General features: G+C 49.7%; 2 protein-coding genes across 5 annotated transcripts; one reads left to right on the top strand and one right to left on the bottom strand.

Moving 5' to 3' along the window:
• Positions 1–571: 571 nt before the first annotated feature.
• LOC139676391 (regulator of G-protein signaling 5-like) lies at positions 572–12,528 on the top strand. Its single transcript, XM_071565321.1, has 5 exons — positions 572–700; positions 5,701–5,811; positions 7,793–7,854; positions 7,970–8,136; positions 8,650–12,528. Exons 1-5 carry the CDS (start codon positions 657–659, stop codon positions 8,809–8,811), a joined length of 546 nt encoding a protein of 181 aa, XP_071421422.1. The 5' UTR covers positions 572–656; the 3' UTR covers positions 8,812–12,528.
• A 741-nt stretch (positions 12,529–13,269) lies between these two features.
• On the bottom strand, positions 13,270–21,129 carry RGS4 (regulator of G protein signaling 4). 4 transcript variants are annotated; one of them, XM_071565319.1, is made up of 6 exons: positions 20,964–21,129; positions 20,324–20,545; positions 17,544–17,648; positions 16,526–16,587; positions 15,609–15,775; positions 13,270–15,094 (listed from the first exon to the last, which is right to left on the bottom strand). In XM_071565319.1, the coding sequence occupies exons 3-6, from the start codon at positions 17,636–17,638 to the stop codon at positions 14,843–14,845; spliced, it is 576 nt and encodes a 191-aa protein (XP_071421420.1). In that variant the 5' UTR covers positions 17,639–17,648; positions 20,324–20,545; positions 20,964–21,129; the 3' UTR covers positions 13,270–14,842. The 4 variants fall into 4 exon arrangements, with proteins under 4 accessions (XP_071421420.1, XP_071421419.1, XP_071421418.1 ...); XM_071565318.1 differs by lacking the exon at positions 20,964–21,129 and adding an exon at positions 20,647–20,759; XM_071565317.1 differs by lacking the exons at positions 20,324–20,545; positions 20,964–21,129 and adding an exon at positions 19,998–20,257.
• Between the last annotated feature and the right edge of the window lie 6,762 nt (positions 21,130–27,891).

Below are 27,891 nucleotides of genomic sequence, written 5' to 3' on the forward strand. Positions count from 1 at the left end.
AGAAACTCGTACTGCAGATGTTTTTAGACTTACCAAAGTGTCACTGTTAGATAAAAGGACAATATTTGCTATGATGAAAAGACTTATTTTTTTCAAGCTTACATGAAAGTGAACTTGTTCTGGAACAAAAGTCACTGTTACCCACCAGCTGATATCCACTCTTGAAGCTGTGGATGCTTTGACAGTAGTCACAGCCTTTAAATTAAAAGCAAGACTTCTTGTAAGAACTTTTGTTTTCCTGAAAGTACTACTTTGCATTGGAGAAAACCTCACTTGAATGAAGCATTTCTACCTGGGTCTTCGAAACACTGACCCGGAGCCTGATATGTCATTAAAAGAAGTGCTGTGGGCTTCCTGAAGCCCCCCAGACAGCAGCTTGACCTTTCCAATTTGATTACCTGATCTCACCCCAGAAAACGCACATTTTTTCCCCCTCCGTGTGAGTTTAGAGAGGAGAAAACAAAATCCAGAAGCTGCTGGGGCCGGGGCCAGCTGCAGCAGGCTGGCCGGCATTGGTTACAGGGCTGGCAGGGGTCCAGCTCCCGGCGCTATATAGGAACGAGACGGGGGAGCTGGGCTGCAGACGGAGCCACTGCTGCCTGCTTTAGCCATCATTCACACTCTTCTCACGGCCGAGGAAACTACAGACTGCCAAGATGTGCAAAGGATTAGCAGCGCTGCCCCACACGTGCCTGGAGAGGTGAGAGTGGTTAGGATGTGTGGAATGCCAGGGGGCTGCCTCCCCGCAGGGCTCTGCCGGGGAGATGGAAGGCGCAGGGGCTCTTCCTACAGCACATCCTCTTGGTGGCCATCTCTTATGGGGACTGGGATTATGCAGCTCTGAACTGGGAGGGATGGGAGGCTTTCTGGAGGTGGCTCATTGGGTGCTGCAAGTGGCTGGTACCTTTAGTGGGGTGAGCACTGATTCAGTTCCAAATGACCCACTCTGACTTGAGAATTTCTCTGCTGGGTGAATTTGGGCTGCCTCAAAACCACCTCTCCACCTCTGCTGCTCCAAGCAGAAGTGCATTATTGTCAGATCTTAATAATTGCAAAACATGGAGGGGAGAAGGAAAAAAAGCAGGAAAGAGGTTTTGCCTTTTTGAGGCAAAACCAGCCCTGGCTCAAAGGTGCTTCAAAACTCTCTTTAACTGCCTCCATCTTAATCACGCATGGATTAGCCAGACCTGGCCCCTCTCATGAGGCTCAGTTCCACACAGAGCACTAGCTCTGACTGGCTTGTGGCACCGATCCTCATCTTCATCCCTATCCACCCTGGTGCTTGCTGCTGATGGTGTTGGCGCTGCTTCTCAGGCTGCTCTCAACCCCTTGGGAACCCAAGCAAGCTCCAGCCCCCAGCCATTTTCATGATGGTTGGAAACTGGGGTCTCCCTGCAGCATCAGGGCATTTGATGCTTCACCTGAGGAGGAAGCATGGGAAAAGACTATACATGTGAATCCCCCAGTGAGGATACCTTCATGGTTGAAAATGCCTTAGTGGTGGTTTTTGGATGAGACTGAGGGGACATTCACTGTCCTTGGGGGGGAGCTCCAGAGAAGTCCCAGCTGAAGTTGAGGCACTGGGGGCTGATGCCACTTGTCCAAAAGCAAGACAAATTCCCATCATGGGCACAAACAGGAATGTGGGCCAATGACAGTTTCTTTGTTGGAAATGTGCCTTTGGGCCATCCTTATGACTCCATGCTCACCTTGCCTGCTCCCCTGCAGTGACCTGCGCTATAGGCAGCCAAGCAGCACTCTTCCAGGTGTGGGTGATCCACATGTTTCTGTTCTGCTATGCCCTTTAATGTCACTCTTCTGACACTTTCTAATACTAAATTTTCTTAATAAAATTTTCTCCCCCTGTTGCTATGCTGGTGCTTTCATCTGTTGAGCCCTCAAATCCTCACTCCTGAAGGCAGCCTTACACTTTTACACATGGAGTTAGGACTGCGTTTGTCCCATGCATATCACTTTGCATTGTTCTACAAGGCATTCCAACAGCTGCTTCATTGCCTGTCTCACGAGACCTTGCCACAGATCCTCACAACTTGTCCCTGAGTGCCATACCCAAAGACTGAAGTATCTGCTCCTCTGCGACTAACCCCCTTCTCCCCACATGTGTGATGTTTAACACCACAGTCCCAGCCTGTGGTCCCGTAGCACCATCCCCACAGTTGTGTGCTACCTTTCCCACGCTGTCATCCATGAGATGACCTTCCCCTCTGCAGCTTCCTGGTGTCTGGAAAGCCCACCTAAGATCCCCTGCAGACCCAAGGAGCTGGTGCGCACTGAATCCCCACAGCACGTGCTTGCTGGCCTCTTCAGAGAGGAATGATATGTTGGAAGGAATCTCTTCCTACAGCCAGAGCTGCCCTGACTCCTCTCCAATAAACCATATTTGTCCACGTGTCCATTACAGATCTGACAGAGCTGCTGCTGACATGCCCATACAGCATCACACTTGAAGATTTTTGCATCCTTGAATCCCCCTCTGGAGCCTTTTTCCCCTCAAAGGGCATTTCCTCTGGCGCCTCCCTGCCCTCAGGCACAGCAGCAGCACCTTTAGCTTGCAGCTATAGCTTTAACTCCTTTGAGCTTCTATTTTTGTTTTGTTTTTAAAGCTGGAGTCTCTCCTGGCCCTCTGCAGCAGCCTTCTTGCTCTTGATGTGTTTGACAGAGCCCATATTTTCTATTAATGCTTCTTGGAAGCTGTTTCTCAGACTTTTTCTTGGCATTCTCCCATCTATTCTCACACTTAACCTTCCACCGTTTACGGTCCCCTTGCTCTTTCTCACTCAGCCACAGCTGCGTTTTTTTGAAGGATGCCTTTTTGTTTATAGCTGCCTTTTCTACCCAGCTGTTTAGCCTTCACTGAAGCCCTGCTTGAAACTTGTAATCCATCTACTGGAGGATGCCAAGATGGTATCTTTAAATAGCCCTTTCCTCCCTCAGACTGCAGGCTCCCAGCCCCACTCCTGTCCTCCCTTTAAGCAACCTTCCTCACATCTGCCTGCAATATAGATCTAACACAACAGCACAGCCTGAGGAAAGGGGGTCCCAGGGCTGAATTTAAATGGAGCCCTATTACTGTGCAGGGCGTGGGGCTCAGCTGGGGCTGCTTAGGAGCATTAAGACCTGTCAGTGCCCTTTGAGCCTGAGAGATGGCTAAGTCAGTGTCAGAGAATGGGAATCAGAGAGAAGGATTTTGAACCAGGTCTGAGCATTACCCAGGAGAGCACATGGTGCTGTGTGAAACTGCCATCAATTGCATCCAAACCTTGTGTGGGTGTTGGCTCATCCACACCAGGACAGGGGAGTCTCCAGGTCCTGCTCAAACAGCAGGAGTCCTGATCCTGTCTTCCCACCTCCTTAGGTCATCATGGACTAGATTTGACTCTTGGTGTCCCTGCTCCCATCATACATCATGTTATCTCCCTGCTTGCTTGGAACACCCTTGCATACACTACCCTTGTTTCAGAGGTGGGCAACCCCTTCCTCTTTCTCTTCCCCACTTCTGCCAGATGAACCTCCCATGATCAGGCACTTGGTCTAGTTTCCTGAAGGGTGCACAGCACCCAGCACTGGCAGCAGGTTGGCCATGGCAGTATCCCCAGCTCTACCCTCCCAAGTGCTGAGCTATGGCAGGGAGAGACACAAGGTGGCAGCCACCATTTCTGCTCAGCCTCTCCTTGAGAGATTCTCCCTGAGCCCATGTGGCCCCTTCCCTGCAGGGACCTGTAGCCACAGGCACTGATGTCTGGGAAAGCAGAGCCAAGGGAGAGGCCATATTGCCCCATCAGCTTCCCTGGTGCACCCTCTGCACCCACCCAAGGCTTTGGTGCTAATGAGGCTGCAGCTCCTGCACACTTCACCTGCTCCCCATTGCTGCAGCTGTGCCATCCCCTTGGGTCAGGGCCAGACCATGGGTATCCCAACATGATGGTGCCAGCCAGTAAGGTGCGAAAGGGCACCTGATGCTTGCAGGAGAGCCAGCCCCAGGCACGGGGCATCAGGAGCCAGCTCCAACTCCAAGCATTTATCTACATTTTATTTATTTGTTAGAGGGAGCAGGACAAATGGTGCATGGCAGCATCTCCCTCTCCCAGACACCTCAGTGTGGGAGCACAGTGACCTCATCACCCTTTGCCTGATGTCCTGGTCTTTCCAAGATTCAAGTTTTCTCAGAAGCACTAGCAGTAGAAACTGTCCCTGTAGCTGCTGATGTTTTCCATGAAAACAGTTGGGTTTCTGGGTGTGTGCCGCCCCGTGCTGTACACCCCCGACGGGCGGTCTGTGCAGGCCCAAATTGAGCTGCTTGGCCCTGCTGTCTTCTTTCATGTAAGAGTGGCTGTTTAGAGGCAGGTTTCTGCAGCTAAAGTGGGGGACAGCTGGCGAGGAGCAGAGCAGACAACCCTGCAACAGGTTCAAAAAGTCATCCATGGGGACTGACGAATGGAAACCAAAACACAGAGAGAGTTTTACAAGGAGGGAAAAAAAATTAAAGGAATTGAAATAAAATAGCAGACATAGCAAGGGAGCGATCATCCACAGAGGGCTTGTGAAAATGAACAGCAGAGAGTAAAATTGCAGGGAGCCCTGAAGCCAGGGGCTGTAGACTGACTTTATCAGCCATCCCAAAAGCTGGCCTGTGAGGAGCAGCCTGTCCTCTTGCTCTCCTTCACCTCCTGTACCAGCAAGACGACCTTGAAGTTACCAAATTCTTGCCAGGGAAAAGTCCTACCCTACAAAGATGGGGCCTGGGGGGGTCTGTTTTCACCCCTTTATTTCTTCACTCTTATGCAGCACATCTCACTGTTCCCTGCAAAAGCTCAGCTTGCTCCTGCTACCACCACTGAGCTGCAGTGGAGGGAGCCTCCTTGGCAGTTTTAGATGCTCAGAACCTCATGGCAAATTGTTTTGCACAAAAAGGAACATTTTGGGAGATGTCCAGGCCTGCTGAAAAGCCCCAGGACCCCTCTTGTCTCTGCATCCTCCAGAGGTCTGAGGTGTGGCCCTGGGGCAATGGGAGCTGGCACTCAGCCTTTGGCAGTCAGAGTACTTCAACTCCTTGTGGAAACCCTTCTTCCCCCTCTGCTCTGGGGAAGGCAGCACCCAGGAAATGTCTATTTGCAGGACCTTTCCCATTGCAGATATAAGGCTTGTATATTACTCATATATACACTACATATATATATATAAGGGTGCCCTGGTGTGAGTGCCATTGGCAATGCAGGGCTGGCGGGCACAGAGTGGGACAGGGCTCAGTGGGGCAGGCACTGCTGTGCAGCCCAGCACAGCGCCCGCACAGCCTCCTCCTCAGAGGTGACTCCTTCACCTCTTCACCAGCACTTCTTCAGGCTCATTGCTATAGAGACCGAGTGCTGCACACACATCCCTAATTCACCATCAGAGCTGCCTGCCAGCTCTGCTGATATAATTATCCCAGCCATAGATGGGGACAGAGCGAAGAGATCAAGATCAAGAGCTGCCGCTAATGCAGAGCACTGGGTTTGAAAAGCCACAGCCAGGCGCAGCTTTTACAGCATTAGCTTTCATTTGTTCTTCTGAAATTAATTACAGAGATTTGTAACTACCAGAGGCTGTGTCGGGGTCCACATGGGCACAGGGCCAGGACTGTGAATGTCCCCACTGCCCTGTTCCTCTGCCTGACCTGGCTCTGTTCTTCCCCTTCCACAGGGCCAAGGAGATCAAGACAAAACTGGGCACACTGCTCCAGAAGCCGGACTCGACCATTGACTTCATTATCCCATACCCTGAGAAGCCAGAGAAGCCACCCAAGGCCCAGAAGTAAGTACTGTGCTGGGGTGGGCTGTGCTGGCACCTGTGGTGTGGATACAGACCCTTTTGGGATGCAGAGGAGCTAAAGCCCTGCTGTGGGAGGGCACAACAGGCTCTAGGTGGCAGGCAGCTCACAGCAAGCTCCTCATGGCCCGCCCGGCTCAGGAAGTTATCAGGGCAGCATAAGACATAACAGGCAATAAAGCTCAATGGAAACTAGATTTCCCATGGAAACTTAATTTATTTTTTATGAGATTTCATGTTATTGGATAAAGGTTTTCTCAGAGGCACATGGCACTTGGACTTCTCTGAGTCACCTGCCTCAGCCCAGAGGTGCCAGCCTTCACAGCCATCTGGCTTTGGGATGAAAGTGTGTCCCTGAGCTGGGTGTATGGTGTGATGCCTGGCTCTGGCCAGCTTCGGGGTGATGGCACCTCCTCACCTTATTGCCTTTGGTCTGAGCCACTGCTCTCCAGCACTGAGCTGGTATATAATATTGGCTCTGTTTTATCAACATTACTTGAAGCACATGAAACATTAGTTATTTTGCCTGCTAATCCAGGCCATGGTGGGGTGATACACAGGGGGACGCTTGCCAGCATGGTGCCTGCTCACCTCAGTGATGCCTGGCAAGACCTGCCTTGGTCAGGGCAGGGCAGACAGAGCCCCAGTGGATGGTGCAGTTTGCACTCTGTGTCTGCCATGCCCCAGATGCCTGTGTGACAGAACACAATTGTCCCCATTAGCTGACCCCACAGAAACCCAGAGAACATCCTCACTCCCCACCGCCTGGAGGACTTATTTTCTCCTGCACTGCAATGCTGTGCAGCCTCATCATCACTCAGCTGTCAGCATCTCACTTGCTGTTAATATCGTCCCTGGGACATTCAGATAATGGGAAAGTGAATTTAGTAGTTTCCAGGAAATCTGGATTGTGTTGGGTTGCTGCAGTGATGCTTTTCCTCACGGGGGTAAGAAGTCACCTGATAGGAACACGGGGCCTGGCACTCACCCTGAGCAAGCCTTGCTTTCCCGCTGTTCCCCTCTCCTTGGTGGAGCCATATGGGCAGCATGGCTGGCAAGGAGCACCTGGGCACCAGCACCTGTACTTCTTTCAGACCTACCGCTGAAGCACCAGACTTTCCTGCCCATGCTCCCTGGGATGCTCTGCTCACCCACAGAGCTTCAGCCTGACAAGTGGCCCCTGTGGCAGCAAAACAAGTTCCATAGGATCTTCCCTTGCCTTCCAGCCAACACTGGGCATTGCCCTGGTGGGACATGGGGCAGGAGCCGTGAGCCCAGGGCAACTTGGCCAAACTCCCTGGGGCTTAAATAAAACAAGAAAAAAATGCTCAAAACCCTTTAGTCACATTGCAAGCATTGCACTGAAAAATATATTTAAAAAAAAAAGTAAAAACCACACAGCTGGAAAACACTGGAGGTTTCCACTGGGAAGGCTGCCGAGGCCATTGTCCTGCTCTGCCTAGGGGCGTGGGAACGGGGCAGGAAGGCTGTGGGAGTGGAGGATGCTGACCCCAGACCCAGCAGCACAGGCCTGGAATTACCAAACCCCTGTGCCCCCTGACAGCAGGGAGCATCCTTCCTCACCCCAGGAGGAAAGTATAGAGATGGATCTCAGCTGCCTGCAGAGCTCCTGCTCCACCCTCTCATGCACAGGCAGTGAGGTGAGGAGGAGACCTGTGGCTGCAGAGGGGACTTACTTTGCAGGTCATCCATATCTCTGCTCTAACATGGGGGATTCACCTGCCCAGCCCCATTCTTACCTTCCCAGCACTTGGCTCTCCCCAGGAGCAGGACACTTGTGCTGTGACGCAGCAGCATCCCCATTCTATCCGCAGATCATCACCTTCACTCTGCAGCTTGTTACTCCATTTGTCCCCATTTTTAAAAGAACTGTTTAAAAACCTGGAGCCTAAACTGAGCCTGTAGGGTAAGCATGGACCACCTGGGCTTTCTTTACTCTCTTCAGGCCATCACCAGAGGAGGCTCTGCAGTGGCGTGATTCCTTGGAGAAGCTCCTGCAAAACCCCTGTAAGTTCACATCCCCCTGTGGTCAGTCACCTCCCCTCTTTCCACATCTCCCCTGTTGCTTGGCTCCCTTGGCACCACCAGTGCTCAGCAAGAGCTTGCCCCCCTCCCCCGCCAGATGGGCTTGCCAGCTTCCTCAGCTTCCTGCGCTCTGAGTTCAGTGAGGAGAATGCTGAGTTTTGGGTGGCTTGTGAGGACTACAAGAAAACTAAGTCCCCTGTGAAGATGGCAGAGAAGGCCAAGAAGATCTATGAGGAGTTCATCCAGACAGAGGCACCCAAAGAGGTCAGTGTCCATAGGGCAGCAGATGGTATTGGGAGGTGTAAGGCTGCTGCATAGTTGGCCTGTATCCCAAAGGGATGGCTGTAGGGCACCTTATACTCTGGCTGAAGAGCTCAGAGGTCTGTACTCTTGGCAAGGGCCAGCCCCATCCCCATGTGCTGCATTCCCACTCTTCACAGCCCTGTTGCCCCTGTTTGCATGCTCAGCATCTGCTGGGCTATTTCCTGCTGTAGGCACCTCCAACACATGCCTGTTCCCCTCTTTCCCACAGAGGGTTGACAGTAATTATAAGGGATAATAATGTACAGAAATCCTTCTCCACAAATTAGCTTTGCAGCAGGACAGACTTCATCCTTACAGCTTTGTCACTAGTTAATTCTTCCAGAGAAGTGAACCTGCTTCAGTCCCTCCCCACACCCTTTGTGTGGTTGTTGGGGGAAAGAGGAGGCAAGGGGAAATGCCATCACCCACCCCTCCAAAGACATGGTCCCCATCCCTCTTACACTCCCATCACAGGTGAACATCGACCACTTCACCAAGGCTGTGACCATGAAGAACCTGGTGGAGCCGTCATCAACCAGCTTTGACATGGCCCAGAAGAGGATCTTTGCCTTGATGGAAAAAGACTCCCTGCCCAGATTTGTGCGGTCGGGGTTTTATCAGGAGTTAATCAAGTAGCAATGTGGCAGGGCTGTGCAAGGCGTCCCCTCTGCTTCTGTCTAAACACGCGCCCCTTCTCCTACAGCTGCTTTGCTTTCTTCATACCACCGTAGAAGAGTACCCAGGGGTGTTGCTGAACATCTTTCCCTATGCTTTGGATTGTCAGATGTCCTGGTGTTTCCTCTCTTGCCGTCTCTTTCCTCTCCCACAAAAGACCAATTTGCAGAAATTCCCTGGAGTGGGGACCCAGAAGGGTGTCAGAGCAGCCTCAGCTTCACAGTGACTGGAAGCCACTTGGGCAGCTGGCACTGGTGCTGTGGAGCTTGGCATTAGCTGGAGGCTCTGAGGTACCAACTCTGCCTTCATAGGACTCCTTAGGACGTGACAATTTTTCTCACAGTTTTGCCCATATCTCTGTTTTGGCCCAGACTTGCTCCCTCCTCCCATCTTGCCAGGGTGCTGCTGAGACTGTGCAGGTACCCTATAGGTTCTTTCCTCCCTGGCCAAGGCACAGGGTGAGACATGTCCACTGCCTGATGGGCATCATCTTGTCTTCAGAAAGCAGCCGACCAGCAGGCACAGTGACAGCTGTACAGGGATGGGGGCATGGCAAGGACAGTGTGACAGCTGTACAGCAGGGATGGCAGGATGGCAGGGATTGCAGAACCTGGAGTCACATGGCCATGTGCTGCAGGGTGCACTTGGCTGGCACCAGGGGCAAGAAGAGCGAACCTGCAGCACCTCTCTCCCAGCAGCTCTGCTTGGAGTCTGCTGTGAGACAGCTTGTTTGCTTCACACTCAGGACAGTAAAGAGGCTAAACCAAGACCCGTTTGTCCAAAACACCAGGACAGTTTAGCAACCCAGAACTCCTGCTCTCTCCAACCTTTGCATGACTTCCTGAGCTCCCAGTCCACAGCCTGTGCCATGTCTCAGTGCCGGTATGCAGCCCTCTCAGGGCTGCCATCTGCAGTGTGCTGGGATGGCAGCTCTGGGGATTGCTGCAGGGATTTCTTGCTCCAGTTGCTTCTCTCTGCAGTAGGCACGCCAAAGTGATACTTCTGCACAAACCCAACCGAGGGGCATCGATCAGAGGAGGGAGGAAAGCCATCTTGGAGGGAAAAAAAGCTGCCATTGCAGCTGTTGAGATCGAATTTGAAAAATCCAACCCCCAAAAAACCAAATCCAAACTCAAAACCATCATTGGAAATATGAAAAATAAACCCCTGGATTCTTGAACAGATGCAAATTGCTGAGTTTGTGTAGCCTGCATCTCTCTCTCCTGTCTCCTCCCATCTGCCAAGGACATGTGTTTTCATAGGCTGTTTCTAAAAAGATCAGCTCTTTTCTATTGATTCAAAGCTGAAAGAATAAATCATACCTGAGGATGGGGCAAGGGCATACATGAAAAGCAGCTGAGATCTCATTTCAGCCTGAAGGCAAATGCATTGAACCCCTGCTCAGTGAAGCTTCTGTTTCATCCCCTGATAGTTTCCTGGTGCAGCATCCACAGGGTGATGGCTTGCAAGGAGCCACTTCAGCCAGCAACCTGACACATAACCCAGCAAAATAATCCATGTTCGTGCTGCCTCCATGGTCGGACCAGCCCCTTTGCTCAGGCTGCTCAGCCTCACTGCAAGTCATGGGACTCCTTGCAAAATGCAGTAACATAAACAACGAGTTTGCCAGCCTCTTTAAGACTTTCAAAATCTGATCAAAACCCCACCAGCCCCAAATATTTACACGTTGTCACTATGGTGATGAAAAAATACATCCCGAGTTGCAGGAAGTAAGCTATGTTTTCCAGGCAGTAGTGGGGAGGCAGGGAAAGGGTGGAGGCAGCCACAAATTTGACTTTTTTTAAAAAAAACACTGGAGCAAAAGGTCTGGGAAAGTTGGTGCTGGAGCAGCTGGGGTGAATGCAGGGGGTGGCTTGGGTGGCCCCAAAGAGCCCACAGTAGCCCATGAGCAGCAGTAGGATGCCATCAAAAGGGTGCAGGATCTCCCAGCAGTGCCCACTACTCCAAGCTGGAGAGGCCAGGAGCAGGGCTGGGCCCAGGATGGGGGGCTTGGCCAGCCCCTCTGCTGCAGAGTGCTCCCCCCACCTCTGTCTGCACATGCTCCCTGCACTCTCCCAACATCTCCATGAACTGGTGTCAATACAAGCAGGTTTAGCACGTTCAAGCTCCTTATTTACAGCGTGACTCAGAAATGCAAAACTGAAAAGGCTTCCCTGCAGAAAGACCTAGATCTTTCACTTCTACTTAATCCTTTGGCAGCTGTTTCCAGATTCCCTCACATGTTTCACAGTTAAATGCCACCACCAACGCTGTAAGGGCAGGATGCTGCTGGAGGCTATCTGGCTATGCACCACCAAACCCTGAGACATCAGTAGCTGCAACAGTGATGCATGGGGCAGGGAGAAGGTGTCTAGGTATGTATGTGCTGAAAAGAAAGGTGGAGGCTGGACTCAGGAGAGACGAAACAGCTCTAGTGGTAATGCCTCCCTGGCTCAATTTCTGCTAAAATGCTGGAAGTCTACTTGGGGGCTGCCAGTGGTTTACTGGGTGGCCATAAAATGTAGCCCCTGAAGCATTTTGGAGCTCTTGGGAAGTTGTATTTGTGTAGAAGGGTCACTTGGCTAATTATTTGGGTAGGCTCTCCCAGAAAGGTGGCAATGCCTGTACTCAGCCCATGGTCCAGCTTTCCACAGGCCCAGAGGTATTTACAGTTGGGCTGATACCAACCATCATATTTCTAGTAGGAAATACTTCATATATTTTATCATTTTTGCTCTCTTGAAATATGCCATATATACCACTATATTCGCAATATGTACATCTGTATTCCTGTAGTCATATATCAGTATACACATACATACATACTTGCAGTGTGGGCATCTGGATCCCCCATGAGTCAGAGAGTCAAAAAGCACAGTTTCTGGATATTATGCTTGGAATCCATCACAGAGATGAGAGTGTGTGGGTTTAGTGTGGTCTGAGATGCTCTTGAAGAAAAAACCTTGGCCTTCAACCTGGGCGAACATGAAGATTTATCCTCCAAAACATTCTCTGGAATCAACCTGTGCCCACAGCCCCAGTGCATCCTGGTGCCTGAGCTGGTGCAGGAGGCAGGTCTCGTGCTCTCTAAAGGACTCCAACCCCTGCCGTGAGGCAAGGCAACCCCACGCTGCAGCCATGGTCCCCAGGCACCAGACACTGCCTCCACACCTCCCAGGCACCCACTCTCTGCCACTGGGGTATGTGGAAAAGGACTCTCTGCAGCTGTATCCGTAGGATTAGCACTGAAATGGTTTGCTGTGTGTTTTATGGTGACTTCAGCGATTAGGACCCTCACATGGTGTGAACAGGCAGCTCTTGCCCTGGGTGCTGAGGCAGGGCTCTGCCAGTGCTGCCCAGTCTCGGCCTTGGGGACTGCTGAAGACAGCAAGGCAGTAGCAGCCATGGGGCTGAGGGTGTCCCTGGGCTCATCTAGGCTCCCCCAGCCCCTGGTCACTCCCTGGAGGGTGCTGCATGCTGTGGCCATGGTCAGGAAGCGGGAACAGCTGCTCACACCCATGAAGAGGCTTTAGATCTGAAGTTCTCTGTGTGATTTCAACTAGAGATCTTCATGTGGGGAAGATGTGAGGTGCTGGTGTGCATAGGAACTGGTTGTGTTAACTCATATTTTTGTACTGCTCAGTAATCCACACATAAACATGTATTTCTGCTACTGTCTCAATGGACTCTTCATTTTTTCTCTCTGCACTGAGGGTGCAGTGTTTCCTTAGCCTCTACAGGGCACTCTCAAAGCTTGTGCCCAAAAGTCCTGGCAAGACTAAAGGCCTCTGGGAACTTCTGCTGCAATGATGTGGCAGTTTCTCAGTAAACTGAAAGGGTTATAAAATTATCACCCCAGGAGGCTGATCCAGCAGAAACTGCCCAGGGCCAGTGCAGCACAGACACTCCCAGCCCCACTGCCTGGATGCTGCCTCAGGCTTTGGCTCGCAGGGTCAGCTCACACTCCAGTAGTAGCACCTGTGAAGCCACAGGAGCTGAGCAAGGGCCAGCTGTGCTCCCCCCACTCACAGTGTTTGTGCCCAGGGGCATATTCAGCTCTGAGCTAAAATGTGTTTTCCTCAGCAGCCCTGTTGGGAACACATCTGCAGCAAGGAGGTGCTCCTTGATGTTCCCCACTCCAAAGCTGTTAAGGAGTGCCTCATGCTCACCCTGGACCCTTGGAAGGGATGGGTGGTCCCAGTGCTGAGCTGGTGGTCAGACACAGCATGGATCCCTAAAAGCTCCACATCCCCCAGGCTCATGGTGCCAAGGGTATCTGAAGGATATAGTGGCTGTTTCATTTTTCTGTGACTTAAAACAAACTCTGAGTAAACCCACATGTAAAATGACTCTTTAGAAGCCAGTGGATTGGATCTTCATGCATTTTCTTTGGTTCACCAATGGCATTTTAGAAGGGACTAACGCAAACATTTTTATTTAGAATGTATTCATCATTATTTAAATATCAATACAGTTTTTGCAATAGTTATCAAGAGTTCCCAGTACCAGGGTAAAATAAAACATAGCCACATGCTTGGCTATGTTCAGCACTTTAGCAAGCCTCTCCATCTCTTAGCTGAACATGCAGGGCAATATGTATTAATACATCGAATAAATAAAGCAAATGTTAAAAAAGAAGTTTCTCCATGGGCCTGGAGAACCACAGCCTCCTCCTGCCATGCCAAAACTCCGGTGTGAGAACTGCTGTCTGGACTGGGAAGCAGAGTGCAGAATACAGAGTTGCCAGAGCATCAGTGCTTAATTAAGGAGAGACAAGGGCTGGGGGGAGAGTGAGATACCTGGTGCTGCAGCCCAAGGCAGCAACTCCTGCAGCTTCTTCTTGTGCTTCCAACTGCAGGTCAGTGCCACTCCCAAAGCCCGCAGCAAAGGCCATGTCTAACTACAGCGATTAAAAAGTAGGCTGCCTTCTGGCAGAGCCCAGGAGCAGTAGTGAGATAGACACAATCCTCCTATCTTCAGGAAAAGCGAGCCATGCTACTGCTGAAATGCAGACTCACATAAATATCACTGTAAAAAACCCCAACATTTTCAAGTACTCCCAAGCAGGGCCTTTCCTCCCCAGCTATTGTAGCTCTTTTCTGTCACAAACTGCTCCATACAGGCCAGGACACACAAACCTGAATCCAAATGGCACTCCCAGAGTCAGTCTGTCAAGGCTAGGAGAGAAGGAACGTGTTTCTGTTCTGCTCAGCTAACGTATTTAACCTGGGAGCATGAAGGTCATAATTAATAATATATGAAAAAATGAACCTCCCCCAAAATAATAGCTCTGTATAGCCTTAGTAAAAGTCCTTGGCCCGCATAAACATGATGCTACAGAGGGAGCAGCAGCCAGAGGGAAGAACTTCCCCGTGATGGTGGCTGTCATGATTGAGGGAGGCTGGCTGAGAACTTTTGGTCTCCCTTTGAGAAAGAGCAGGAGTTTGACCTATGCCTGATTACTGCAATGCAGCCCAGCCTGAGCTCTGAGCAAATACTCCTGACAGCCTAGACATTTGGGAGCTATATGAAGAGCTAAGGACCAGAGCAAGTCCTTTCCACCTAAGCTTTTGCACACAACAAAGGGGAGATCGCAGTCCCCAGTGCTTCCCCTGGCTTCCCTCTGTCCTGCTCCTTGCTGGGTGTCACAGGGTGACACCACAAGGCTGGTTCCTCAGCAGGCAGTGCTGGGGCTGAGCATGAGCTCCCCAGCACCTTCCTGAGCTTGCAGGGCTCGCCAGACCTGCAGTGACTGCACCCAGCCTTCCTGTCAGACACAGACCCCAGCACTCCTACACCAGTAGAGTCAGAGGAGGGTTTGCTACACAAACTGAGCCTGGATTGGGTTACAAATGCTGGCTGTTGCATGACATGGGATACAACTGGGACATTAGACAGCTATTGGAGACAGCTCTGTTGCTTCATGCCAATGAATGCTTTTGCTGCCATATATTCTTGCGAGAGCCCGGCCCGCACCTGCCTTGCTGCAGGTTCAGGCACACTGAGAGATGATGTTAGAGTTGCAGTCTAAGGTGTGAGTGTGGTTTCTTTTGCAGTTTTCGGGCCCACAGCCAGCCCCAGGTGGGCTGACCAAGTCCAGGTAGTATGGGGACTTGAGAAAACGGCGGTAAGAATCCTTTTCCATGAGGGTGAATATTTTTCTCTGAGCCTCATCAAAGCAGGACAGTGTAGGCTCCAGCACATTGTGGCTCGTCTTCTCCCGTGTGCATGAATCCAAGTTCACCTGTGGGCCAAAGGGACGGTGTAAGTAAAATCTGTCCCAGAAGTGGCTGGCATAGGAAAGGGAAAATCCCAGTGTCTCTCTACCAAGTGTGCTTGGTGAGCAGATGTCTGAAATGTCTGTTTTGACACCCTGTAGCCTTGACAGAATCTGTGCAGCTGGATACCAAAGCATCCCTGCTGCCAGAAGAACTGTTGTGGAGACTGACACACATCCCTCTGGGATGCAGCCAGCCAGGAAACTCGAACTGCATGGGAGCAGCCGGAACACTGGGAATCACAGTCCTCTTGGGCTTCTCACATTTGAGTGTGCACATGGAATGGCCATGTTGTTGTAAAGAAACACTTTCTCTCTATCCAAGTTAACACAAAAGCAATAAAAATGACACCATTTCCTTGCTAAGAAGCAGAGAAGCAGAACTCTTCCTCTCTTGTGAAACTGCCAATCTCCACTTCCAGTACTACTGGTTCAGAATTTAGGGTGATACCTTTGTCCAAGAGATGTTCTGTTCACATACCTCTTTTGTGGCCTGCACTGAGATGAACTCATCATAGATCTTCCTGGCCTTGGGGCTGAGCTTGGCTGGTGACTTGGTTTTCTTGTAGTCCTCACAACTGACCCAGAACTCGATGTTTTCCTCACTGTACTCAGATTTGAGAAAAGCACGAAAAGCAGCCAGTCCTCCTATGGATCATTTAGAGGAAAACCAGGTCAGGTAAGAGTGTTGGTTCCTGGACAGTAATACCCATGAACCCCAGCAAACAGTGATTCCGGGTTCTCCTTGCCAGAGATGAATGAGGAGCTCCCCTGGGTCTAGCAGCAGGGACAGCTGCTGCCTCCACAGCAGTCACTCGTGCGTGCTGAGGGAGGCCGGAATTCATAGTCTTATGGGGATATCACACGTGGGTTCTCAGCTGCTGCTCCCCCACTGTGACCTTCAGTGTCTCAGCCAGGAGAACAAAAGCAACTCGTGTGTTCCCATGAGGCCCCGAGGAGACAACCAACATGCTCCACAAGGTCTCAGGCCATGGGAACCATGTAAAGGAAACCTCAAGGACATCAGTGATGCCCAGAACTGATGGGAAGAAAAAGTCTCCCATGGGCTCAGCTGCAAACAGTATCTCCACTTTTTGACTCTTGTTTAATGCATCATAAACTGTGTGCTCCAGTCTTGCCCTCCACCTACATAGAAACTAAGCCAGTTGCCTTTACAAATGAGACAGCTCAGCAGGAGGTCAAAGCCTTGCTAATAATTCTTTGGGATTGAGCCTTGGACCTGAGCAAGACCCTTCATGAACCCTTCCAGAGGTCTGCATGGCCAAATGAGATTCTGTGTGCTCCTAAAAGGCATAAAATAACATCCCATATCCCCTCCCAGAACTGCTCACAGCACAGATGCTCTGCAGGCATTGTATAAGGGCCCTCTTTACTTACTCTCATGATGGATCAAGTTTTCCAAAGAGTCTGCCCACTTTCTGACTTCCTCTTGGCTAAGCCTAAAAGGAGACAAATGGAGAAACACACGGAAAAGTTGAGGGGAGTACAGAACGGACAAATATGGGTTTTTTTGCTCAGTACCATTAGAAAATCCTTTTCCCTGATTGTTTTAAGATTGTTTTAAGAGCATACACAAGAGACCAAGAATGAAAGATACCCCTGAGTATGCCAGATCTAACCTACAGTAATTTTAGTTTCCAATTCCCATCACCAGACATGGATTGGAAAGGAATTTTCCTGGAAAAAATGTTGTGGAATTTATGTTTACTTGGTGTGAGGGTGCATCTCTTCATGGAGCACAGAGTCTTACAGGTCATATCAGTGAACTCCAAAGGGCTGGTTTCCTTAATATGTCAGGGGAACAGCAGTTATGTGGAAGAGAGGAGAATGTGGGAACTAGAAACATATGGGTTATGTGTGAACACATCCCACATTCTTTTCCCCTACCATACTAGAACATCTAGGGCTCATCTATTCCAGGAGCATACTGTGGCCTTTGTAGTCCTCTTTGGAGAGAATATCAACTCCTTGCACCAGTGATACCCTGACAGGCTGCTCACTTCATTTTCTGTGTCAGCACCTCTGTGCAGTTGCGTGGACCATTGCACAAATCCAGCTCCAAGAGACAGTGATGCTGATTCTGCAATGTGTCCAGTCGCATTGGGTCTGGGATGGTGTTATTCACCTGCCCTGGAGATGGCACACGCCTTACCACCTATACATGCATATTGAATCACAGAAGTGTTGGCAGAAAGGAATCTCTAGTTCAGTCTTCTTCATGTAAAGGGACTGTTAACTCTTGAGGACTATTGCCACACCAGACTCAAACAGAGGTTTTCAAGAGGAACTGGGAAGCAGTAGCAGAAACTCTAATGTTAGAGTCCAGCTTGATGAAGGAGTAAACAACATGCTGCAGCCAGCCTGGGCTTAACTACATGACACCATCTGATCTTACCTCTGGCTTGAAGATATCTTCTCCTTCTTGCCCTGGGAAGAGCTGTAGTCACAGGAGTCTGACTTCTGCAGCAAGAAGCCCAGACGGTGCTTCATGTCTTTGGCACTGAAAGAAACAAATCAAGGAGGAGATGAAGATAATGCATTACATTTCCTCTGCAGCCTCCTCACCACACAAGCTCCTTCAGCACTACTCAGTGACACAAATGCAGGTCACTGCTAGTGACTCCACTGCTGACTTTACACTTCTCATATAATGCACATTTCTGTTTCTAGACTAATAGAACAATGTCAAAGAAATAATTTTTCATGTTCAACAGCACCATTTTCTTTCTGAGAAGGTTATCAGCCCAGAGGCAGGGCTGGCAATGCTGTTTTCCTCCTGTTTACAGTTAAAATGTTGTGATAGAAAGGCATCCCCATGCTGCATGTGTCACTTCTCCTTGAGCTCATTTGCCCAGCTACCGGTGTCTGCTTCTCACATGCTTACTAATCCTTTCTTGCCATCTCCCCACCTCATCACCCAGCTACAGGAAAAACAGGGCCATGCCAGGCCACCCCACCAAAAGGCTGCCCATGACACAGAGGGAAGGGAGGAAGTCAAGGTCTTGGAGCAGGATTGTGGGGTGAGATCAGGGGATGAGCCAAAGGCTTCACCATGACCAGTCCACACTGACTGCAAGCTACTCCCTTGCTCCACAGCAAGCTCCTCTGAGGGTGTATCCTTAATTTTGTTTCACCTTCCAGTGTGCTCAGGACAATCATTTCCTGACAGCATCATCTAAATAAGCATTTGGTATTGACCTTCACATCTCTCTGGGTTTCCTTCCAGCTTAAGAATGAGGGGTGGGTAAATCAGTCCTGCTTGCTCAGGCATGCAAGGCCTGGCCTGTCGCAGGGTGCCACGACAGTGTAGGCAGAAAATTCTTCTCCTGCTCCTCAGATCTGAGCCTGGAAAAAGGCATGAGGCGGTGCCAGAGGGCTAAGCTCTGGTAGCTGCTCAGCCTGCCAGCACTGCTCTCTGCTGAAGCTGCAGCACCCTGTCAGCCATATCTTATCTGCTTGCTCAAATTCAGCACTCTGCTGAGAGCAAAGAAAACTCACAGCTGCTTTAGAGCACAGGGTGCATGTGGCCAGGGCCAACATCCAGGCTCTGCCCTAGCAGACGCGGGGACTCTGTGCTGCCGGGCTCGAGCTGTCATGCTCCTTTGCCCCCAGGAGAAGGATACCACTCAGGTCCGCAGGAAGGCGGCAGCAGAAGTAAACATTGCTGCTTGCTTCAAGTTCCACAGCTTTCTGGGAGAGAGGAGATTTTTTTAGGAATCCTGGACAGAGGTGGCTAAAAGATATGAACTATTTTTCTTTTCATATGTTTTTTTTTCATCTGCATCAAATGTTCCTGCAAATACTTTTGGAGGGGATACTTTTTCCTTTCATTTTCAGCACTTGTTTTCATATCCAGTCATGAACAGGGAGTTTTTTCCCCAGATGGGAACCAGCTGAGTCTCTGCATTTTCCCAACCCATTGCACAGCTGCTGGGAAGCAGCTTCAGGAGAGCTGCGGAAGGTACGAGTGGGCAGAAAGGCAGCGCTGCACCATCAGAGACCTGTGCAAGTTTAGGTGAGCAAGGAGTATTGTGGATCTCCAGGACCCACTGCACCTGAAAGGGAGTAACATCCCTTGCAGGCATAGAGACACCTCACGCTGGGCAGTGGGGCAGTCCACGCAGCCGAGGGCATGCTTGGGGTGCGCAGCCTCTGCCACTGCAGCAATGCCTGGACGATCTCTGCAGACAGATCCTGCACCCATGGCAGGGGTACAGCTCAGCACTACCCTATTGGGTGTACGATGAGCCCCTCAGTGCACAGCACTGAGGGCACAGCCTGACCTGGCCCTTCACCATCAGTGCACACTCGGGCAACTCGGGCTGACCCCACACCAGCTGGTGCTGCATCCAGATCCACAGTGCCCTGGGCTGGTCCACATCCCTGCCTCCTGCCAAATGGGTCTCTGGTTCTGCCAGGCTGGGTTTCTGCATTTGGGATGCATTTTCGGGGATAATTCTTAATATTTATCCTGTCTGCCTTGTTTCCCCCTTAAAAAAAAACCCAAGGGAAAAAAAAGAAATCAGCAGAGAGGGGATTCAAAGCAGAAAACGGGCGCAGAGCTTGCGGCAGAAGCAATTGACAGGAATACAAAAATAACAATGCTGAGAGCTGCTTGTTTTGCTGATGGGAAGGGTGAATTTGGAGTTTCCACAGCTCTGTACGAAACCTTTCTTCAATTCTGCTTCTAACAGAAAAAAACCTCAAAGCCTCTAAGCAATCATTTTATGTAATCTTACAACATAATCAGAGCCAAATCTGCCCCTTCTGATTCAGACACAAAGCGCAATGCATCAGCGTATCTCCAGGCTAACAAGACCATTACCAGATGCTCAGAAATAAACAGTACCTTTTTAAGCAAGTGGCTGGCAGTGCAGCGAGTCCCTTGCACATCTTGCTCCCGAGGTCGGTTCAGTATTCCAGGAAAAACAACAAAGCAGGAGGCGGCAGGGGTTGCGCACGGGTTCTGCGCCGACTGCAGAATTCAGTCTGGTCTCTGAGCCAGCTGCACTGCCTTGGCTCTGTTTTATAGCCTAGCCCAGACAGCCCAGCAGCACTGGGTGACCCAGTCAGGAGTCAGCACAGCAGCAGCACCCGTCCCCTTTTTGCCCACCCAGAAGGAAGAGAGTGACGTATAAACCCAGACAAAAGAGTGAGTGAGATTGAAAACCTTACCAGAAATGTAGCTTGGTGTCTGGCTGCAAAGGTGGATTCTTTTAAAAGGGCTGAAAAAGCTTCAGGGGCTTTCCACTATTGCACAAGTTGGAATGGTACAGATAGAAAACTAGAGATTTTCAGGGAGGCACAGTAAAAAGGATCGGAGAATCAATTCTGAGAAGCAGGATGAGCTTTGCCGGTTCCTCTGTTCATTTCCTTTCCTCTTCTATTTAAAGTAACCTGGAGGAAAAAAGGGACAAGAATTTTAAACACAAAAGGTTCCCATAATCCCAACAAATGCAGAAAATAGAGGTTTTGAGTAAAGAAGAATGTAAATTCACCAGAAAACTATCCTGGCAGTTGAGACTGTCCTGATTTATTCTAGATCATGTGAATATATGCTTTTGGTGAGGCTGAAATAAAAGCTCTGAGGGGCATATCACTATTGGAATATAAAATGTGCATGTCTCAGCACACAGATTTGAGGACAGCTCATGCACATGGGTGGAGAAAAGAAATTCAGGAGGCTGGCAACACGTCTGCCTTATATATGGGTATTACTGCAATTCCTTACTTCTTCATTTGCACCTGCCCCTAATCAAAAGCTAGACCTCAGGAATCCCCGAAGAAAGATGTGTAGTTAAGACAATAGGTATACCTGTGCCTGCCCAGTGCGGTGCTGAGGGTGGTTAGTGCTAAAGAATGAAACTATGAGACATCTGGCTGTGGAGGGGTTTGGTGACCAAACACTGCACTGCCTGGCTCTGCTCTAGTCCCAAGAAGAACAAAATGATTTCAGCTACACCACTTGTGCTCAGCCCTTCGATGGTACAGAAGGCAGTTGCCCCTCTGGAGAGAGAGAATTGGCTGATATTTATTGAGGTGCAGCTCAGCACAGCCTGTACCATCATTATAAAAGAGGGGAAAGCTTTGGGCAGATGAACGTGCATATGGTCTTCTGCATTTTAAGTCTTGCTCCTGCTGTGAAATAAAGAAGCTTCTGATCAGCAGCAGGCTGTCTGCCCACGCTACCCATTGCTGTGTCCCCTCTTCTAGAAACCTTTCAATACTTTGCCTGTGACCTGCAGAAGTTGCAGGATGAGTTTTTCCCTCCTGTGTCTCTAGAGCCTATAGCCAGCAGCACAGACAACACAAATACCGGTTGAGTTTACCTCTGCATACTGCTTCCTCTCAGATCGTCAGCTGTGCTGAGCAATGCTCTAATTAACTGTAAAATGCTTTTGTAGGAACGGTGACTATTATTAACTGTAAAACGCTTTTGTGGGAGAGCTATCTTGCTGCCAAACCTGAGGCAAAGTGCTTGCAAATCCTTCACTGTTCGGACTAAAAATCAGCTCCAGCCCAGGGCATTGTGAAATTTTCACTGAGTGAATCCCCTTGTCTTTTTAGTGTTAATGAGTTAACAGCACTTGGGTGGATCCGCAGGAAGCAACAGCACTGGCAGAGTTGGTGGCAGAGCTCTCTGACGTCTTCTCTTCGGGCACATAAGAAGTCAAAGGGCAGAATATGGCCCAAAGGAAAAAACTTAACTAATTATTTGCTAAATATTTAATTAACTTAATTTTAATCTCAAACTTGTGCAATGTTACTGCTGGTCATGTGCAAATGCAGCACTTTCATTCAAGCAATTCATGAGCTCAGATGGCCCACACAGTCGAAGTGTTTGCAAGCTCTACCCTGACTCTCACCCTGGCAGCCAGAGCCAGACCACCTGGCTCAGGAAAGTCCCAAAGGCTGCTTGCTAGAGCACCGAACTTCTGTGCAGAACACAAAAATTCTGCAGTTTCTTTGCAATTTGTTGTGTAAATTGATTTAGGAATGTCACACTTCTCTATGCATTGTAAGCACATTTGCTGTGTGGCTCTAATGACACTTAGTTGCTGGTGGTGTCAACATAAGATCACCTTCTGCATTCTTCAGCTTCTGTGTGAACAGGCTGCAATCAGAAATTTCTGACACTGCCATCACAACGGCCAACACAAAGGGCTCTGCAATTAAGACCATCCTCCCCAGACTGGGTATGCAGACTCCTGGAAATGCTGCATTTGAAATTTCCTTTTTTCCAGTTCATTGACCCAGACTGGTTCACTCTGAGTGAGGAGTTTGAGCTTGCGTACTGTTTCTCCTCTAAGCTGTGTTTCCCAGCTGTTGCAGTTTAATATCCTCTTAGCTGCTCCAACTGGTCCCCCAATCTAAAGTACCCCCTTCCATCTCTCTCAGTCATAGTCAGGCCTCTTCTCCCAGGGTACAGGCTGTGCTGTGCTCAACACCAACATCTCCTCCTCCCTGCCAGTTAGTGAAACGGCTGCTCATGCCACCTTTTATGCCTGTCACATCATCTCTGGCTCGCTTCACCTGCAGCATGGAGAACTCAGCAGTGAGGGTGGGCTAGGGATGCAAGGCTGGAGGTGGGGGCTCCCTGTCTGGTCCATCCCTTGGCATTCCGGTGCTTTGGAGGCACCCAGGGGCTCATAAAGCCATGACAAATGCAAACGTCTGTGGTACCCACTGTGGCATCCCTCGTCCCCCACCCACTCATCCCTGCTGCATCCTGCACCCTGCCTCCCCAAGCAGCTAGAGACAAGGCTGTGAATCGAAGCTTTCCCTCCCACCACCACTTCGAGGGAAAAACGTCACACACGTGTGCTCACCCCCATACACAAGTGTGCGTGGGATGTGTCCCTCGGCTCAGTTGCAGCCAAGAGGCAGGCCGTGGGAGGAGGCAGGAAGCACGGGAATGCTGCTTCCTGGTCATTGCCCAGAGCCGAGCTACTGCAGGCTATTGGCCTCCTGCCTCAGTCCCTTCCCATCAAAGATCTCACTGTGGGATCTGAGCACGCAAGGAAGATGGCTGGTCTGCGTCTCTGGAAATTGAGAGAGCATGACATGGGAGCTGTGAGGATGTGCTGCTGGGCCAGAGCCTCTCCTGTCACAGCTTCCTTCCCCAGTCCGTCTTGCAGAGGCTAAGTAACTCACTCTTGCTCCTCTTCATGTCTCACCAAGGAATTTTGGGATCAGGCTGGCAAATGCCCGGGTGCGCAAGGGAACACTGGGCAAAGTACTGCCCATCTTTCCCCTGAGCATCCCCATCCCAACACATCTAGCACGTAGCATTAGTGAGGAACTGGAGCAGCTCCCACTCAGCTAAGAAGCACCAAGGGTCTCCAAGGCCCCAGGCTGAAGCCCTGCATGAGCAGCTGCTCTGGTGACATTTCTGCCCAGCTGAGCAGTCCTAGCACTGAGCCTTGCTGTGGCGAGTGGGCCTGGAGCTATGCTGAACTCTCTGATTTGCTTCCCCTGTATTCCAGCCCCAAATATTCTTTGCACAAAATCCCTTCAAGTGCAACTGACCACCATTGATGTCTTCTCCAGTACACCCATTAGTGGGCAAGATTTCTTTTCAGTACTGAGGGTTGCATCTTATTCACATGGATGTGTGGTTTGAGTTGATTTGAATTATAGCTAATGAGCTGGGAACAGAGAGTCCTGGAAGGACCATTTGGGTCTGAATTTGGAGGAATGAACTCAGCACGTGCCTGTGCCTGACACTGCATACGGCCATGTTTCCTGTCCCAGGGCAATGACTGTGGCTTGACCCCTCTAAAAGACACATGGAGAGCCACGCTTTCCCCATAGGGTCCCCCAGCCAGCACTAGGATTCCCAGAAACACTGTCCCATACTCTGAGGAAATTGTCCTTTCCCATGTCTCTGCAATGCGCTGCCTGACTTCATGCGTGACCACAGACATGGCCCTCACAGCCAGCCCCCAGAGGCAGCCTTTGAGGAGAGAGCATCTCTTCCCAAACTAGCCCTGAGAGAGGGATGACACACCATTCTGCAACATGGTTAATTTGTGTCTCACAGGGAGAGCTTTTCAAGTGGTATACCTCCAGGCTGACCCAGTCAACTTTCTGCTTCTCTTGCACAAGGCAAAGATGAACTTTTAAAGACAAAGCAGCTTTGTTTTGTTGTCATAGTTTCGTGCTGAGCCTGCTTCTCTCTGAAATGATGCTCTGTAAATGTTAGCATGTTCATTTAGCATATTCCTTTGCTCCATATTCATACAGTTCATACAACCAAACATACAATCCATACAATTTTTCCATGCTTTCCAGTGTTTCCTACTTATATGTGGACCTACAACATCAGTGGACTTTTGTGATTTCTAAGGGCTTGTTATTTCTTAATCATTTAAGGAGAGTGGTGGGAGCTGTTGAGTTTTTCTTTGCTTCAACCCTGGTTTTTGGGCTGCCCACTTCTCCTGTTACTACCCAAAGGAACATATTTCATCTTGTATCAAAGGAAGAATTTTTTCAGCCAAAATTGATGGGTTTTTTTCCTCTCCTAATTTGAGTTTGCTAATGAAATAAGTGTGTTAAGGTTTTTTTTGACTGGGTATTGCTCTTGTTTATGGGCATCAGACCACAGAAAAAGCTATGATTTGAGTAACTTTCCTTCCAATTTCCCAAATCTCTATCTCATCATCCATCTTGATTAACAGCTCCTTAAACATTTCCTGCCAATCACCAAGACAGTTTTGAGTAACAGTGGACTACAAACCAAGTCAAGATATGGTTGTTCACTGATGCTTTCTCAATATTAACACCACTTTGAAATGTCTCATTTAGCCACTTTTAGTTCATTTAATATGGATTTTATGACATTTGAAGCCAAATATTGATAGCAAGTCATATTCACTTATACATCTATTTCACCACCATAACTCCCTCATAAAAAAACTATTAAGCTCATTAGAAAAGGTCTTTTTTCCATTAAATCACATCAGCTGGTATCAATTACATCACCACCTTTTCAAATGAGCCTGCTATCATCCATACTACTAGTGCTCCTGCAATGATCAACAGCTTGCCAGCTCCGTGACTATACAGCTCAGTCCCTCTTAGAGAATCACAGAATCATTAAGGTTGGAAAAGACCTCCAAGATCACCGAAGCCAACCTTTGACCAAACACCACCATGCCAACTAAAACTTAGTACTAAGTGCCACGTCCAGTTATTTCTAGAACACCTGCAGGGATGGTGACCCCACCACTTCCCTGGGCAGCCCAATCCAATGCTTAACCACCTTTCCGTGAAGAAATTCTTCCTGATGTCCAGCTGAACCTCCCCTGGTGCAGCTTGAGGCCATTTCCTCTTACCCTGTTGGTTTTTGCCTGGGAGAAGAGGCTGACCCCCACTTCTCTACAACCTCTTTCTAAGTAGTTATAGAGAATGCTGAGGTCTCCCCTAAGCCTCCTTTTCTGCAGGCTGAACACCCCCAGCTCCCTCAGCTGCTCCTTATCAGACTTGTGCTCCAGACTAGCTCCATTGCCCTTCTCTGGACTTGCTCCACCACCTCAATTTCCTTCTTGTAGTGAAGGGCCCAAAACTGAACACAGGATTTGAGGCCTCAGCAGTGCTGAGTACAGGGGAACAATCATTGCCCTGGTCCTGCTGGCCACACTATTTCTAACACAGACCAGGGTGCCATTGGCCTTCTTGGCCACCTGGGCACATGCTGGCTCATGTTCAGCTGCTGTTGACCAGCACTCCCAGGTTCTTTTCCACTGGGCATCTTTCCAGCCACTCTGCCAGTTGTTGTGACCAAAGTGCAGGACCCAACACTTTGCCTTGTGGAACCTCACACCGCTGGCCTTAGCCCATCGATTCAGTCTGTCCAGATGCCCCTGCAGAGCCTTCCTACCCTCCAGCAGATCAACACTCCTGCACAACTTGGTGTTGTCTATGAACTTGCTAAGTGTGCACTCAATCTCCACATCCAGATAATTGATAAAGATATTAAACAGAACTGGCCTCAATACTGCATCTTGGGGAACCCCACTAGTGACTGGCCACCAACTGGATGCAGTATTATTCACCATCACTCTCTGGGCTGGGCCATGCAGCCAGTTTTTAACCCAGTGAAAAGTACACTTGTTCAAACCATGGGCTGCCAGCTTCTCCAGAAGAAATGTTGGAGGAAAGGAAAAAAGAAAGCATGGCTTTCTTACTATCTCTTTTTACTGTAAAATGGATGAATGTATTCTAAATGTATTCTAAAATAAACCACTCTTTGTCCTGAGAGCTGTTTGGCCTATTCCTCCAAGAATCTTAGTGCAAGGCAATTGCACTTGGTTGATACAAGACTGTGTGGATGATCCCCAGGGCTGCGTAGCCCCAGGCAGGGACACACTCACTGTCTTTTGCAGTGGACACTGAGCAGACCCTTGAACTGTGTGTCAGCACTGCCTACAGCCCAGCCCCTGGGGAAATCTCCCAGTGCCAAACCCCAATGCTGCCGTTGCTACTTCTGTCCCTGAAATGTGCCTGGGGATGAAAGGCAGCTGTCCTGTCCTGTCCTGCCTGTGTGCTGCCAGCCACTCCTCAGCTCACACACTCCAGCTGAAGCACAACACCCAAGAGCTGGGTGCTGCTCCCACTGAGCAAAGGTGGCTCTAGTGACACACACACCACTGACTGCTCACAGTGAGCTACTTCACCCTTACCAGTGACCAGGTCCAAGTATTTTCACTCCACATTTTGATCTGATATAGCATAACATGAATTTAGCTGCTATTGATTCAAATACACAGTTCTGTCATGTTCTTTGCACATACTATTTGAAGCTTAACTGGGAAGTTCCCTATCAAGTCAGGAGCTGTGATGGGCGAGGGTGGGACAGCTCAGATTGACCCTGTGGGCGCATCACCACGTGAACTTACAGTCAGTGGTTTGTGCACACCTCTCACTCGTGGGCTTCATCTGGGCGTGCCCTAAGGTATAGAGGAGGAGGAGGCATAAAGGGATGCAGGAAGAGGGTTGATGCGTCAGAAATGAAGATGGCTTTATGTACAGTGTGCAATAAAACCACTCCTCAAGCCTTCTGCACCTTAGCAACGCAGCTGCGCAGTGACTTCTGTTCTACAGCTTTAAAAAGCCCAACCTTCTAATGTGATTGAACCATCTTCTGCCTAGACAAGTACTGGAGGAGGTGAAGATACAAGCTGCAAGGCTAAATCTTTCATCACTGCAGATCTAGTGGGATCTACTGTCTTAACCCTAGATGGACATCTCTTCCTCCCTTCCCTCTTATCTTTCCAGTGGCAGCTGAGTAGGATTAGAGCTGCCATACCACAAGGGCCCATGTCAGGGAACAAAGGATAGAGCTTTATTGACTAGTGCAAAGCCCAGGGGACATTTTGTCAGTGAGGTCATGGCTCAGCATCCTAAACGCGTTGCTTACTGCTCTGGCCTCAGTTAACTTGATGAATTCTCCAAGTGCACTTACAAAAAGCAGCAAGTATCTGTCAATGCCTGTCTCAAGGGTTTGTCTGTCATTAAAAAGGTGATGCCTGACATGTCTGTGAATGGGGTGGCAAGCATCATGACTGCAGGCTAAAGAAACACAAAAGCGAGGACAAGCAGCTGTAGCAGAGAAACAGCAGGTTTTCAAAAGCACCACGTGATGTCAGCCTGCTGCATGCAATGCATGAGGTGACTTGGAATAGAAGTAAATGCTCTTTATATGGCCCCAGCCTGAGGGGCAGTTACAAAAGGTGCCAGGT

Source organism: Pithys albifrons, chromosome 10, assembly GCF_047495875.1.
Source record: "Pithys albifrons albifrons isolate INPA30051 chromosome 10, PitAlb_v1, whole genome shotgun sequence".
In the NCBI taxonomy this organism is placed as follows: domain Eukaryota; kingdom Metazoa; phylum Chordata; class Aves; order Passeriformes; family Thamnophilidae; genus Pithys; species Pithys albifrons.